This window comes from Alosa sapidissima, chromosome 17, assembly GCF_018492685.1.
Source record: "Alosa sapidissima isolate fAloSap1 chromosome 17, fAloSap1.pri, whole genome shotgun sequence".
Classification (NCBI taxonomy): domain Eukaryota; kingdom Metazoa; phylum Chordata; class Actinopteri; order Clupeiformes; family Clupeidae; genus Alosa; species Alosa sapidissima.
The window spans coordinates 14,137,015-14,151,791 of NC_055973.1; the positions used below are offsets into that span (position 1 = coordinate 14,137,015).

At 42.9% G+C, this 14,777-nt stretch overlaps 2 protein-coding genes across 6 annotated transcripts; one reads left to right on the plus strand and one right to left on the minus strand.

The window, feature by feature from the left end:
• Positions 1-1,723: 1,723 nt before the first annotated feature.
• On the minus strand, positions 1,724-12,329 carry zfhx2 (zinc finger homeobox 2). 4 transcript variants are annotated; one of them, XM_042067051.1, is made up of 5 exons: positions 11,713-12,329; positions 9,250-9,408; positions 8,880-8,940; positions 4,532-8,763; positions 1,724-4,368 (listed from the first exon to the last, which is right to left on the minus strand). In XM_042067051.1, the coding sequence occupies exons 1-5, from the start codon at positions 11,716-11,718 to the stop codon at positions 3,982-3,984; spliced, it is 4,845 nt and encodes a 1,614-aa protein (XP_041922985.1). In that variant the 5' UTR covers positions 11,719-12,329; the 3' UTR covers positions 1,724-3,981. The 4 variants fall into 4 exon arrangements, with proteins under 4 accessions (XP_041922985.1, XP_041922983.1, XP_041922984.1 ...); XM_042067049.1 differs by lacking the exon at positions 11,713-12,329 and adding an exon at positions 11,134-11,328; XM_042067050.1 differs by lacking the exon at positions 11,713-12,329 and adding an exon at positions 10,838-10,977.
• A 43-nt stretch (positions 12,330-12,372) lies between these two features.
• thtpa (thiamine triphosphatase) lies at positions 12,373-14,705 on the plus strand. 2 transcript variants are annotated; one of them, XM_042067054.1, is made up of 4 exons: positions 12,373-12,709; positions 13,027-13,102; positions 13,317-13,838; positions 14,012-14,705. In XM_042067054.1, exons 1-4 carry the CDS (start codon positions 12,680-12,682, stop codon positions 14,110-14,112), a joined length of 729 nt encoding a protein of 242 aa, XP_041922988.1. In that variant the 5' UTR covers positions 12,373-12,679; the 3' UTR covers positions 14,113-14,705. The 2 variants fall into 2 exon arrangements, with proteins under 2 accessions (XP_041922988.1, XP_041922990.1); XM_042067056.1 differs by lacking the exon at positions 12,373-12,709 and adding an exon at positions 12,732-12,918.
• The last annotated feature ends 72 nt before the right edge of the window (positions 14,706-14,777 follow it).

Below are 14,777 nucleotides of genomic sequence, written 5' to 3' on the forward strand. Positions count from 1 at the left end.
TGATACATTGAGAAGTGTAACCTACATGTACATCTTTAGGTGTTCTGGGGATGGATTTCAATGGCTTGAACTTCATAGGCTGTAAAACCTGACATTCCCTATTGAAGCCAGTATTATTACACTAATATTGCCATGTTAGGAAGAAGGCTGCCATGAAGACATTTAGTCTGTTGTGAGCTTAAAACAGGGGTGTCAAAGCTTTATGTCTTGTTTGCTCTTAAGTAGGCGTAGTAAACAAGTATATCACCAGACAACAATCTGATACCCATGCAGGAAAATGGAACGAAAGACTAACCAATATAGCATATAGGTTTCAGCATTTCATGCATTATGGCGCAATGTGCTATATAGTAAGCATCTTATGTTTCTGGGCATGCAGTGAAAAAAGCCCCATCAGTTCTTTGCATGGTTGCTGGGTTGCAGAGCATCTGTATCCATGGAGTAATGTGGTAAGCATGTGTTAAAACTCGTATTATATGGTAGAAAATTATAATAATGTCCTTAATGTCACTGAGGACATTCTTCATAGTAATTGGAAGATTGTCATAACTTCCACCAGAAACTACTACTAGCCCCCCAACGTGTCAGACAAGTGAGGTTCCCCATATCCTTAAATGTCCCCTCAGGGCAGGAAGGGAAAATAAAAAAACAATGTCCTTAAATGTAACCCTCTATAAAGATACACAAAAAAATAACCATTTAATGTGGATCTCCTTACATACCCAAGGAACACATGTTTGCTATGCAATATCCTCCTACAACATAGCACCAGACCCTGCTGCTGAAATGGGGCAGGGCAGGTCACTGAGACGCTACTGTATCAGGTGTCCGAGGTGACGCCGGCATAGACAGACTGTGCCAGACAGACAGATGGGCAGGCATCAGCAGAGACGATGTCAGAGACAGCAGGACCCCGGGATCATGATATCAGTGCATACTTTGGTTGCAGTAGAGCCAGCACATGCATGGGGACATCAGCTGACAGATCATTTTTAGACAAGAAGGTGCACAAACATGTGGTAAAACTAAATTACCAGTACTGTGGTTTATGCATCACCAGTGGTAAACTACTGCATAGTAACTACTGCTCTATTGTAATAGGAGGTAAGGGCAATGGAGTGGTCAGAAGAATTGCTCAATTGTGGTGGTAGAGAGGCCCCAGTGTGATATTGGTTCAGATGAGCAGGCATCTTAAACACATTTTGGGTTCGGGCTTAATCATCTCAAACAGCTCTAATGATAAAAGTAAAGTACATGTTACACATTTTTCTGAAGTGAAAACCATTACTGGTATAACTAACTTAAACTAAGTGATCAAACATTTATTTATGACAAATGAGAAAATGTAGAAAATGTAAATATGTGGACATTACTGTAAATTAACATTAGTCATTTTTTTTTTAATCTAAAGTAACACAAAGTTACTCTCAGTTTCTGTCTGTACCCATTTCTGTCAATTTTTCAATGTACTGTCTACAACTGTTATGTAGTGCAATACCAGGCATTCCAGGAACACATTGGCGATGTCAGAAATTCCAGTATCAGCGTAGCAAAATGAGTTTGAAGCCATTTTTTAAAGGTAAAAGAGCTACACCGTGTTACTTTAACCCTAAGTATTTGTGTAACTTGGGTAATTCTGGAAGAAGAAATGTGGTTACTTAATAAAATGGAAAATTCTACAAAAAAGGTCCACCTGTCAATTTAACAGATACCAAACATTAAGTTCAATTGTTTTTTTTTTTATTTCACTTCTGTGTAAGAAAACAGAATGGGAATCAACACAAAATGAAGGTACAAGAGTGAGGAAAGAAAAGAAAACAAGCTTAATCAAAAAATCTATTAAGTTTAAACAACACTGCCACCATTATTGTTCAATATTCATACCAATGCCATCTCACAGGTTAAGAGATGCAATTAAAACCGTCATGAATCAATAGTAATCAAAACAGTGATGAATAAATGGCAATAGTAGTACAGTTAACAAGTGATAATCAAGTGATGAAAAATGATTAGAATAAAAAAAGAAACAAACCACCTATCTACTTTGAACAGTGCAACACTGCGTGTTCCCATTTCTGTAGCGTATAGCACTGCAACCCAGTCCATGTTTTGTGTGCATGAGCTACAGCTCAACACAACGTGTTACAAAAGTATAAGCAATTAACAAGAGTATATTAAAAGCATCTAGTCGTTGAATACACAATCAAGTGCCCCATGTTGTGTTGGCTGAAATGCATTCATCATCTGTAGCTCATGCGTAAAATCTTGGACTAGCTCAAAGTGTCAAGGTTTTGAGAGTTCCTGTACAGTTTGCATTAAGAGTGTCTCTTCCGCTCTCTGTCAACCTCAAGATTGCTTTTTGGTTTTTTAATGACAGACAGCAAAGGAAGAATAACTTTGGAATATCTTTTTTTTTTTTCATAATAGAATTCTTTAAAAAAGTTTTAATTTTTTAACTTTGCATTTTGTTAAACTATTAATAGCATTATTAATAATAACAATATACAACTTAAAAAGGAAAAAACATCTTTAGTATTTTATGTCCTTCAAACGGCACTTCCTTTTTGCTCCATCCATCCAAATAACAATATACTGATTTGTGAAAGTCCATAACAGTAAAGGGACACCTTAACATTAACACCATACCCTCTTCTTGCTGGTTATCCAGAACTGCATGACTGCAGAAAACAGAAAACTTTGCAAGAGCATACAATGCATCAAGACAATGAATGAAAAATATATACCTACGCAAATGACAGACCCTGTACTTTCTTGTCAATACCAACTGATTTCTGAGAGTGATCTCATTTGGGATACATTATTGTACATCAACTCAATTTCTGTATATTAACTTAATTAAAAACATTTTTTACTTATCTTAAGAGCAAATAAAAAACTGGATGACTGTTATACCGTATATAGTCTTTTTAGCTGATCTTAAAAATGTGTTCCTGTTTATTACTGGTGATTTAGGTCAGTAGGAGGACCACAAAGCAGGTATAGTATCTGATTACAGTAAAATATTTGTTATGCAACATGTATTTTGCGCAGCAATTTCATTTTAAAAGCTTAGTCTCTCTCACTTAAACAACCAAAGTGCTATATGAAAAGTATCTGATTTTATTAGTCTATATCTATTCTCTCTCTCTCTCTCAGATTGTCATTGTGACTCCGATTCAAAATGTCTGCTTCCTGATGGAAGCCATTGTAACAGCACTTCCAGATTTCCAAGCAGTGTCTCTAATTTCTCCTGAAATTCCAAATGAACCTTCATATCAGTCAACCAGTGTTTCATCCATTCTGGCCAAAGGCTTTCCTTCCCCACCCTACCACTAAAATGGAAACACCTGTCCAACACATACCTCATCACAGGTTTCTGATCATTTGACTGGGGGGAAAAATCCTCATCTAACCACCTACTTATGGGAAAACCACTGTAGACATTGGCAGGAAAACATACATACGAAGGGACATATGGAGGCATACTTTGACAAAAGTAAAAGCTGTAATAAGTTTTGAGGATGCCGTCTCAAAAGATGATAGTACCAAGTTCATATTTCAACTCTTTGAAATGAGAACATATCCCATTAAGAGGCACACCTGCCTAAATATATGGTCCATGAACACACGTTACAACTGTGAAATTCAGAATCAACACATCTCTAAACACGATGGGTAATGACCACAACCACAAAATCCTGAGCTAAGGTCAAGATGATGTGGTCATGTAATTACTTTAGGTAAAGTCATGTGGGGTAAAACGTAACCGAATGAGCCCTGTTGGATTAAAATCATCTTGAGTTCATACCCAGCAGAAGACCAGAAAGAGAGAGGGAAAAGGATGGTGAGCAATTTGGGGGCCCCTTCGGTATTGGAGACACAAAGAAGGTTTGCTTGAAAGACCAGCACCCATTTCAAGTCTATTAAAAGCTCAAGGTCTTAATGCGTCCAATGTCTTTTTGCTTAGACTAGGTCTAGACCTTAGCTGGTGGTGCTGCTGGCTGGCGATGGGGTCGAAGACACGGCTGCAACACTCGCATTAGAACCCGCTCCCCCGGTGCTAGAGCCATTGTTGAGAAGCGCTGCTGGTTGGCCAAAGTTAGTGGTTCTAAGTGTGGCGAGATGGCGTGGGGAGAAAACGTGTGCTCGTGCAGCCGCTCTGGACTCGAACGTCGCGTTGCAGGCTTCGCAGCGGCCCCGAAGGGTCTCACGGCCTGCTGGCTGTCCCACGCCTGGCGGCTGTGAGGGCTCCACGACTGTCAGCTGAACCGGTTTGGGGAGGATGGGACGGTTGGCTCTTAGAGCATTATACTGTAGGTAGCTGGCTGCGCTGATTTCGACCTTCTTAGAGGGGTCTGAACTTGGAGACTAGAAGTAGTAGGATACATAAAACAATTTAGGTGATTATAAACAATGTGGTTATATTTTTTTTACAGTTATACACAGTAAGCAACATTATAAACAACTATAAAGTGACAGTTACACATATGAATCAGAGATCACATGTGCAAATTGTGCCCACAGGACTTACCAGCTTTTCCTGCTGAAGCCTCCATCTCTTTTCCTTGGCCCGCGTATTTTGGAACCAGATTTGCACAACTTTGAGGGGCAACCCCAGCTCAGTTCCGACAGCCTCACATTCGAGTGCGTTGGGATGAGCGCACGTCTCGTAGCACGACTGCAGAATGGACAGCTGGAGACAAGTAAGGTGCGTGCGTGGTCGCCTTGGTGTGGAGTGTGTCAGAAATCCAACATCCCTTTGGCTGGACTTTGCAACGGTGGGCGTGGAGGTGGAAGTGACAATTGCTGTGGTAGACGGGGGAATCCGCGCTGGGGTAGAGGGGGGGTTTCGTTGTGGTGTGGTAGTGGTGGGGTTCCGTGGTGCTGGGGTGGGTGTGGGGTTCCGTGACGTGGTGGGGTTAAGATTGCGAGTACAAAATGTAGAGAGTCCCAACTGCTCGCGTGACAAAGTGTTGATCTTGAAGGGGCTTTTGGGGGTCCAATAATTGAGCCCATTGTGTTGCTGGGACTCACCTATGGCTTTCTCAGACCCAGTGCTGGCAGGTGCTGTGGATGACTTGGGTGCTGCCGCGCGGTTAGCGGCTCCTGGCCTGGGTCCGGGGCTGTCCCGATCTGTTTCCGCCCCCTGTTCTGGATTGTCATGTTCCTCTTCAGGGTTAGGTTTCTGAGATGGAGAGGATGAAGTAGGAGTGCTATCCTTGGCTGACATTTGGATTGCAGGATGAATGGCTTTGGGGGCAATTTTGACCATTGTGACAGGCGTTTGTGGGTCAGTTTTAGTCTTGGGCACTACTAATGTTCCTCCGCCACTAGTAACGGCTGAAGCAGATGCACCTTCTTTTGGTCTGTTAGCCCCCTGGTTCACAGACACCTTATCCTCTTTACCTGGTATTGCTTTAGGGTGAATATTTACAGATGTGGCTCCAGCAGTGGAGTTGGAGTTGGTGCTATTTTTAGGGGAGCTCGAGAAGATGGGCTGCGTCAGGGGCCATGTGAACTTAATGAGTGGCTTGCCCACGGCTGCCAGAGTGCCATCGCTAATGAAACGCACCTCCCCTTTCCTTTCTCTGGCTCGCATGTTCTGAAACCAGATCTGTACCACTTTCTTTGGAAGATGTACCCACTCGGAGATTTGTTCAAATTCGTGCTTTCCTGGGTTTGGGTCTTTGAAGTAACAGCCGTAAAGCACATCGAGCTGCTCCGCTTGAATAATGGTTCTGGATCTCCTCATGTCTTTGAACCGTCTCGCCTTGGGCCTCCTCTGCTCTTTCTCCTTCTCTCTTTCTTTGTCTTTCTCTCGGTCAATTGTGGACGTCGGCTCTCTCTCGGCAGCCCTCATTAGCACAGTGTTGGTCTTCGCCAAGTTATTGTGGTTGATGAAGTTGCTGTTGTTGGCAGCCGGAATAGCGATAGCAGAGTCTGGCTTCACTTGGAGAACAATAAGACCGCCTTCGCTTGGAACCCCAACCGCTGCCGGCCTGAGCCCGAGTCCGTCCAACAAGCGTCCTTTTTGTGCCGCGGTCTTATCAGCCACACTGACAGATGTGGAAGCCTTTGTGGAGCTATGGTTCTTTCCCATGCTGAGGTCCAATGCGGTCTCACAGTCCCCGCCATTAGACATATACTGAGCATGCTGTGAGTGGGAGGACAAAGAATGTGAATTGAGAGCTTCTGAGAATGCAGCTGAGCAGTGAGCGATGGTCTGGGCATTTGGAAAGGCCGCTACCTTGCCACCGTCGCCCTCTGCCACTCCAACCCCGACCACGGACGAGGGCAGCGAGAGAACATATGGACTGAACAACTGCGTGGAGAATGGGGCGAGAGAGAGGGAGAGAGGCAGCGAATGGAGAATACTACTGGGGAGGCCTCTCTGGTCAATGGAAACCGAGAGGGGAGTGGGGGGATCAGCCTGAGCTTCCAACTCCAGATCCAGGTCGGGATCCAGTCGATCCCTCTTGGCCTCCACGTCCTCTCCATCAGGATCTCTTTTCCTCCTTTTCCTTTTCCCCACGTGGCTCCCACCCTCTTCCTCCTCGTCGTCATCTTCAGCATCAGAAAGGAAAACCGTAGTGGACCGGAGTACCTTTCCCCCACCTGAGCTCTTCTCCCCAACTTGCTCTCTCTGTGGTGCTTCTTTAGCGGGACTGCTTGGCTCCTCTCTCATGGAGCTAGCCTGGCTTTCCTCATCTGTCACAATGACAGAGGTGTAAACCTCCTCGTTCTCAGAATCAGAGGTCAAGCAGGAGTCACCCTGACTTTCCCGCTCCTTCTCCCTCCGTCTGTCTCCCCCACTGGACAAGTCGATGGCGTGGGCTGCAGACCTGACTGGACTCTCATCAATTGTAAGTGCGCTTTCTTCATCATCGTCCTGGTCATAATCTCTCCCATCCGTTCTCCTAAGTTCTCCAGCTTTCTGCCTCTCTTTGGCTTGATGGGCGTCTTCTAACCATTTGCGGACCTCCTCTTCTGTGAGCCCGACCTCCCTCCCAAGTGCTTCACAGTCCTCTCGTGGGGGGCTTGCAGCATCTGCCTCGCTTCTAGACTCCAGAAAGGCCAACAAAACCTGGTACTGGAACTCAGAAAGCACAGGGGCTCCTGGAGAAAAGGGAGGCCTAGACTTGGAGCAACCGAGGCCTGACCGGCCTAAGGCAAGGGAGGCATTTAAGGGGCGTGACTTGATCCCAGTGCTGTTTACTGTCTGTCTGTGTTTAGGAGTATAGCACTGGGCCTGCTCAAGGTCAGACAATGTGCCATCACTAAGGAGAGACTGGCTGGGAGCTGCCAGAGAATTTGTTACATTTGTGCAAGGCAACTTCTTTGTATCAGACTCTGCACTCTCCCGTTCCATTGTGCTCTCTTCATCAGTGTCACTCTCCTGACCTTTCTCCATGTGCTCCACACCATCCTCGACCCTGTTGTCCTCGGTTTTTAAGGCGCTGCTCAGTTCAGGGGCGCTCACTTTACCCTGCTCCTCCTCTTTACACTCTTTTTTCAGACCCTCACTTTCCACTACCCTTTCTGACTTCACCTCACATTTAATGTCCAGCTTTAGTGGCAACGACTCCTCTTTTGGCTCGATTTTTATCTGCTCACAGGGTCTTTGTAAGCCACTTGTTTTCTCTGCTCCCTCTGAATCCTCTGCATCAGGCTGTACGGAGGCCTGAAGTCCAACAGATGACCACTGACTTTGTAAACCACTGAGTCTTTGGGCAAGAAGAGCTTGCTGTGCGGCCGAGAGACCCAGCACAGGGAGAGACTGGGACAGTTCGGGGCTTGGACTCTGCGGGTTCTGGGTCTGCAGCCCATTCAGAATCAGCGGCATAAGCACCTGTGCCTGGGGGACGAGCTGGGGGCCTGCCGCCGTCCCGGGTGTGGCGCCCGCTCCGGTGGCAAACAGAGAGGGGAGGATGGAATGCGGGATGGAGTTGGGACTGGAGGTCAGGAGAGTGAGGAAGGCAGAGACTGCCTGAGCCGAGGCCACGGGAGAGGTGAGGAGCGAAGGTGCTGGCTGAATTTGCTCTCCATCTTTGGTTGTGGCTGCAGATGCAGTCAGGCTGGGCTGGGTGATGCAATTGCTGGTGGTAGTGTTTACTAACTGTGTGGCATTGCCCGTGGTGGCAACAACTAAATTGGGCACTATGCTGCTGCTGCTGTTGTTGCTGCTGCTGCTGCTTGAACTGCTAGCAGTCTTGTTGGCTGAATTGTTAGCATTTCTGCTTCGCGTTTGGTGCAACACAGATTTCAAATGACTCTCAAGCGTGATGGCGTGATTGTATGAGACTCGACACACAGCACACTGGTAGGGCTTGTTGGAGACGTAAGGGCGGGAGGGATATGGTTCTGAAGCATCATTTTCCCCAGCCTGCTTAGAAGACCCAGTTCTCATCCTCTGAATGTGGGTGGTGGAGTTGTAATGTACACTAAGTGCTGTTTTAGTGGCAAACGACTCCAAACATGCGTTGCACTTGAATGGACGGTTGCTGTTGCTTTCGGTTCCAGCTTCGTTTTTACCCGTGGACTTGTCGTTGCTGACAGCACCTCCAGAGACTTTTGAGGACTGAGCAGCACTCTCCTGATCCGACTCCAAACCACCCACGTCAGCCTCTGGGTCTTGCATCCCCTCCACTTCATCATCCATGTCCTTTTCCAGGGTGGCAGTGTCTTTGTCTCCTGCGCTCATTTGAGAACCGTCAGCAATTTTTTTGGAATACTCTTCATCCAGGGTGGGTTCCAAACAGGCATCTAAAAACAGAGATATAAACAATTACTTTCAGTGTTCCATCACTGTGTATTTTCTGTGTTTAACAGCTATATGCAGGGTGTTGGAAGTTCCATGGCAGAGAAAGGGTTAAAGTCACCTGCAGCTCCTGTCTGGACTGTGGCTTTAGCATCCTCACCCGAGGAATGCGTCTGGACAGCCTTATCAAAGGTTGCAGAAAGGGGACACATGTTAGTCTGACTTAACAAACTTACTCCACAAACACAGTAGACAAGTAGAGAGTAGTCTGATAAGAACAAACTCGAGCTGAAGGATTTACATTAAACTGCTCGGAAATACAAACCGAATTACATTCTGTGCTATAATAAGATTATAGAAAAAAGATTGTGTTCCAAATAGGCCTATTTATAGATAGCATTCATTTATTTATACTTTATTTATTCACTCTTTTTGTTATACAATCTTGTTACACAAGACAAAAATATGAAACATTTCATGATGTGACTCACAATATCCAGTAATTTGTCCAGGCAGGCAGGAAGTACACTGTGTTTGCCTGTCAGATGGAGAGAAAGTCCGTCTCTGTCGGGCTGCCCTTGCTGACAAAGTGGACACAACCACATTGACACCCCGTTACTGTCACTGCTTATAGTCTCACCTGCCTCCTCCTGCAATAAGAAAGTACAGTTACTGAAATGACATATGCATCATACATTTTATATTGTTGGTAATAACCACAAAGTTACCATAAACCACACATTTATTAGAACTTTGGAATATAATGATAAATCATGTATCGTCATGGATATCATGTAATTAACTAATCTCACACAGATCATTGTTACTGCTTATCTAAATGCATGCATGCATGTATAGATCACATTTAATTTAGATCAACCTAAACCTCAATAAATTACTATACAAGTAATTTATACATGTCAACTAAATATTTCAGTGGGTTATATTTTTGTAAAATCATGTTATGTTAGAACAACCGCCTTTACTTCATGTATGAATATAGTGGACACTTTTATTATGATAAATGCAACACATCCCAAACATCCCATACAGCAAAGGGTGGAATTCAATGTAGGCTACAGTGATTACAAAGACATTATAAACCCATAGAATATCTGAACAAAATGCAAATAAATATATTTCTCAAATAGATCAACTCAATTAATACGGTTTAAAGTGGTTACCCAGTTGTTAGTGTAGTTTCTATGTTTAGCTTGCAGCAGTTACTAATTAACATATTAAACATTAGAACATGGTTCCTTCAATTAATGAGTTATCAGACAAAACTTAAAATTGCACAATAACAAGTGGAAAACATATGGCCTAAATATTGACCTTGAAGGATTTTTTTCAAAGTGTGCTGACTTCAGTTGGATCATGCAATAGATAATGCTGATCTTTAAATATATAAATGCATGCTTCTTGTCAAAGAAAGGGAAAAAAAATGGCCAACACGTTGCAACCCCCCACGAGAAATCTCATTGCAGTGTTGACGATTTACAATAATAAATAAATAAGTCGTCGACTGCACTGTAATTTAGGGCACGTATAATAAACAGCATAATTGACCAATGCTATTGACATAACACAATCACAACTTCATACAAAGTATATATGATAACAGACGAATGTTGACTTTTATCATGTAACTGTCCACGAACATTCCAACACCAAATACCAACACTGTCCACTTATCTGCTAACGTTAGCTGCGTTGGCGAGTCAATTAGCTTGACTGCTACAAATATCGTCTAAATTCTAGCTTGTTAATATGGTAACATATGCCGTTTATGTAGAGGGCATATAATCATTGTAGAAATCCATCATACATAATTATCCGAGAGAAAACGATCGTGTGCCCTACCAACAGTCTTGATTATTCAGCTAATTAACGTCAGTCTAATTAGCAAAACCCACCGGTGGTGGATCAATTAGCAGGCTAGCTTGCTAACCTCAATAGCGACGTCTTTAATAGTTGTGTGTGGTTCGCATAACAAAAAGCATTTGCTATGTTAAAACACAGCTGGCAAAGTACTTCACTAGGCAAGTCTAGAGAAATAACAGCCCATTTATAACTCACATCGACGACAATCCGAAATGGCTTGCTGTTCATTGACGTTATACCATTAAACAAAAGATCCAAATAACATTCGTGGCACTTAACTTAGCTAACGTTACACTTGGAGCGCTAACAACACTGAACAGATTGGCTAGCTAACATTGAGTGATCATACATCACGTTTTAATCTTCATTCGGCTGTCAATCTAAACTGCAGCGGGCGTGCTAGTTGCTTCCCAGACACTGCACCCGGATAACGTTTCAATACGAATGTACTGTGCAATAAAATTGTTCCTGAAATAGGTTTAGTAATCTACCACAAAACCTCGGCCTTGAGTACGTCCCTTATCCCAAAGCTTGCGTACTGTTGAACGGGTATCCAGTTTTACGCCGATCGCTGCCTGCATAGTAGCGGAAATTGAGGCCTACAACGACTAAGCTATTTAATTAATGAATTTGGATGCCTTTTACAGATGTGTAAAAAACACGTCCACCCCTCCTCCCGGGTTACTTAACAGACCTAATTAATGTATTTTACCGTCAAACTTCATACCAACAAACAGTTGTAATCTATTAATGGCACTCTTAACAATCATTTTACATAGCATCGCATAACAATTAACGACAGTATTAATAGCTAGGCTACTTGAAATGCGCTACGTGCACAATACTGGTAAAGGGGTGGTGGGGTGAAGAGAAAGGGAGACGGAGGCAGAAAAGTTTGGAATTTAAGATCAGAATTCGAACTAAAACGAACATTCCAATTAAGTTCACTTCGAAAACAATCGTCTGGATCAATCTATCAACTCCGCATCGTAATTACGATCACAACAAAAAGACAAGAACAGCACCGAAATCGTTTAATTAAGATCGGTGCAATTAGCTAATGCGTTTACCTGCATGGTCGCCACTCCAGCGCACGCTTCCTCTCGCTCTTTAAAACTGAAAAGTTTTCTCTCTCTCCCCTGCTCGCCCTCTCCCTCCCTCCCTCGTTCGTTCTCTTCCCTCTAGTAAACACACGACAGCTCCCCCGTAAGCTGACTGCTGACACGCTGCAGAATCCACTCGTTAACAGTCAATTAAGCCACCAAACCGTATCTAAAAAAAATATGAAGAAGAATACTAATAATGTATGCCATACATCTTGGCCTACTCCGTTCTTCATGGGTTTACTCAAAACAAATAGTTTTGTGTAGTGTATTCACTCGGATTGGGCTGTATTAGGAGCCATTCAGAATATTAAAAAGGACACATGGGCCATCATAAAGCTAGAGTAGATAAGGAAACAAGAGCAATCCACAACGTGTCATTTCGATGCTTATATCATGATCTAAAAATATTTTCCTATAGCTAACTAATCTTGATTGCAATGTAATTCGTTTCGCTACCCTTTAACGGCACACATACAGTGGTAATTGTTATCACCAATCGCGTGACATAGCGACTTTAATTAATTGTATAGGCTAACAGAGTATTTATATCCGCCCTTAGAAAAGCACATGCGAACAAGGTCGGACATTAACTATCAAATATAATAGGGAACTCATACCCTATCAAGCTACAAGTTTTAACCGTGTTCATGCTGGGTATAACAAATGCAGAATTACAATAGGCTACTGATTTCATCAGAACGTTGTAACAGTGTTCTAAGTACAAAGACATCCGCACTGACACAAGCCATTAATGGGCTAACGTTTTCGCGAAGAGCTTAATTACAATCTGCGCAATTTGCTGCGCATACAGTAAGCGTAAAATACAGACACTAAGCTGTCTAGAGCTGTGCCTGAGTAAAACAGACTGCAGAGTTGGGAAAACGGTTTGTGGTTACATTCCACTATCATTCTAGTTTCTATCGCGTGCTAAATGTCAGTCTCACCCAGTCCTTTTCCAGAGGCAAGTACATCTCAGAAATTATACTTTGATTGAGGAGACAGAGCGCATGTCATTTCATGGATTCCTCTTGTGGCTATCACCCACATCGATGGATATTGAATACATTGTAGCTATCGCTGGCATAGAACCAAGTCCAGCTGGCATATAACTTTTTCCTCTCGATATTCTGTTGAAGTAGAACCGATCCTATTGTTCAACAAGCCTGTTGGGTAGGCAATATGCAGCCTAACTTCTCATTTCAAAGCTTATGTATTTCATGCTATTAAATGTCTCATTGTGCTGACTGTCTCACTGTAAACATTAACCTTAAATTCCAGGTAACTATGAACGTGGAAGTGGAACGGAAATTTGTGTGTGATCCAGACATTCAGAAAAAGCTAAAGGATATTGGAGGTGTGGTGATGTTATTGAACTTATAATTCTTTACCACTAAATAAAAGTGACATACTTTCATATATTAATGAATGAACTAGGCCTACTGAGTATAGTGGCTATAGCCTATACTTTTGCAATCAGAATTCAAGATGCTTAGAGCATGCATTAGATCAATTTCTGAAACCTGACATGTCAAGCACTTCCTCCTTAAACCTAATTTATTGTCTTACAGCTGTGTGCATTGGCCAACGGCAATTTCAAGACCAATATTTTGATACTCCAGACTTTGACCTCACCTTAAAAGACTTTTGGTTGCGAAGCAGGGAAGGTTGCTGGGAACTCAAATGTCCTGTGCCCAAGAAAACCACAAACATTCAGAAAGACACTAAGGCAGAAGGACTGTGTTCTCGCTATAGGGAGATAACTAGTTTACCTCAAATAAAGGCTGAACTGATAAAGGTTATGACAGAGAGACTGGCCCAAGCCAATGAAAACACAGAGAGTGATACAGGAATGGCTGTGTGTGACCCATGGGAGGATTGGCTGAAGGGGATGAGTTTGGGTTGCTTTGCCAAGTACACCACTGAGAGATGTTCATTTTCGCTGGAGGAGGAGGGAGAGGAGGGGGCAGTATGCATTGATCTCGACCAGGCTGACTTTGGATACTGTGTAGGCGAGATTGAGATACTAGTGCCAGACGGAGTTGATATCCAGGCTGCTCTACAGAGAATCGAAAGAACTGTTGACAAACTTGGTGAGGATTCTCTTGAGTTATATGAGTTATTGTTATGGGGGAATATAGTGTGTGGTCTCAGTATTTATAACTTTGCTTGATTTACATGTTTGACATGGTTCTTTATGTATATAATGTGTTGTCTGTAACCATAATGTGTTTTGTGTTTGTGTTTGTATTGTGTCTCTCTGCAGGACTCAGTGGTGACCAGAGAGTTCAAGGGAAAATGGATGTCTATCTCCAGAGATACAGCCCCGATCATTACACTAAACTACTTGCTGCCCATATATTGTAGAACTGGGAATTTTCAAGGATTACATTGTGACTGTTCTGCCACTGACTGTCAAACCATTTGGTTTGTAGAGATGTAAAACATGCAGACACATTGTTTGAACATTTATTTACAACTCTGTTGAACTGTACAACTTTGCAAGTCATTGCTATGAACACAATACTGTGAGTACACTATTAGAAGTCCTGGTGAGCACTTTCTCCAGATATAGAAAAAATGTTTTAAATCAATAAGGTAGGCCTACCAATTTAGTCCAGAAAGGGATAGGCTATAAATTGCACTTGTGAGAAATGGAGAAATGTAAATGAAACTGTAATATATGCCATCCAACATCAAATGGATAAGCTTTAATAAGTCACAGATTTTACTTTACAATTTTCATTTGTGCTATTGTGCTAATAAAGCAAAATCTGAGTCGAAAATCTTGACTTTACAGTTTACAAAGCTGTGGCCCTTTGATGCAGGCCTGGCCTAGAGTGGGCTCTCTCGAGGTATTACACTGAAGTAACTTTGTACAAGTTATTTGCCAGTTAGTATAATCGGAACACTGTAGGCTACATCATTCATAGAATATGATAAAAACAAGTCGAGTCTACTGCAAAACAACAACTAGGCCTAGGCTATTAATTACATGACCAGGCACTACCCAACTCTGCCCCCAAATATCG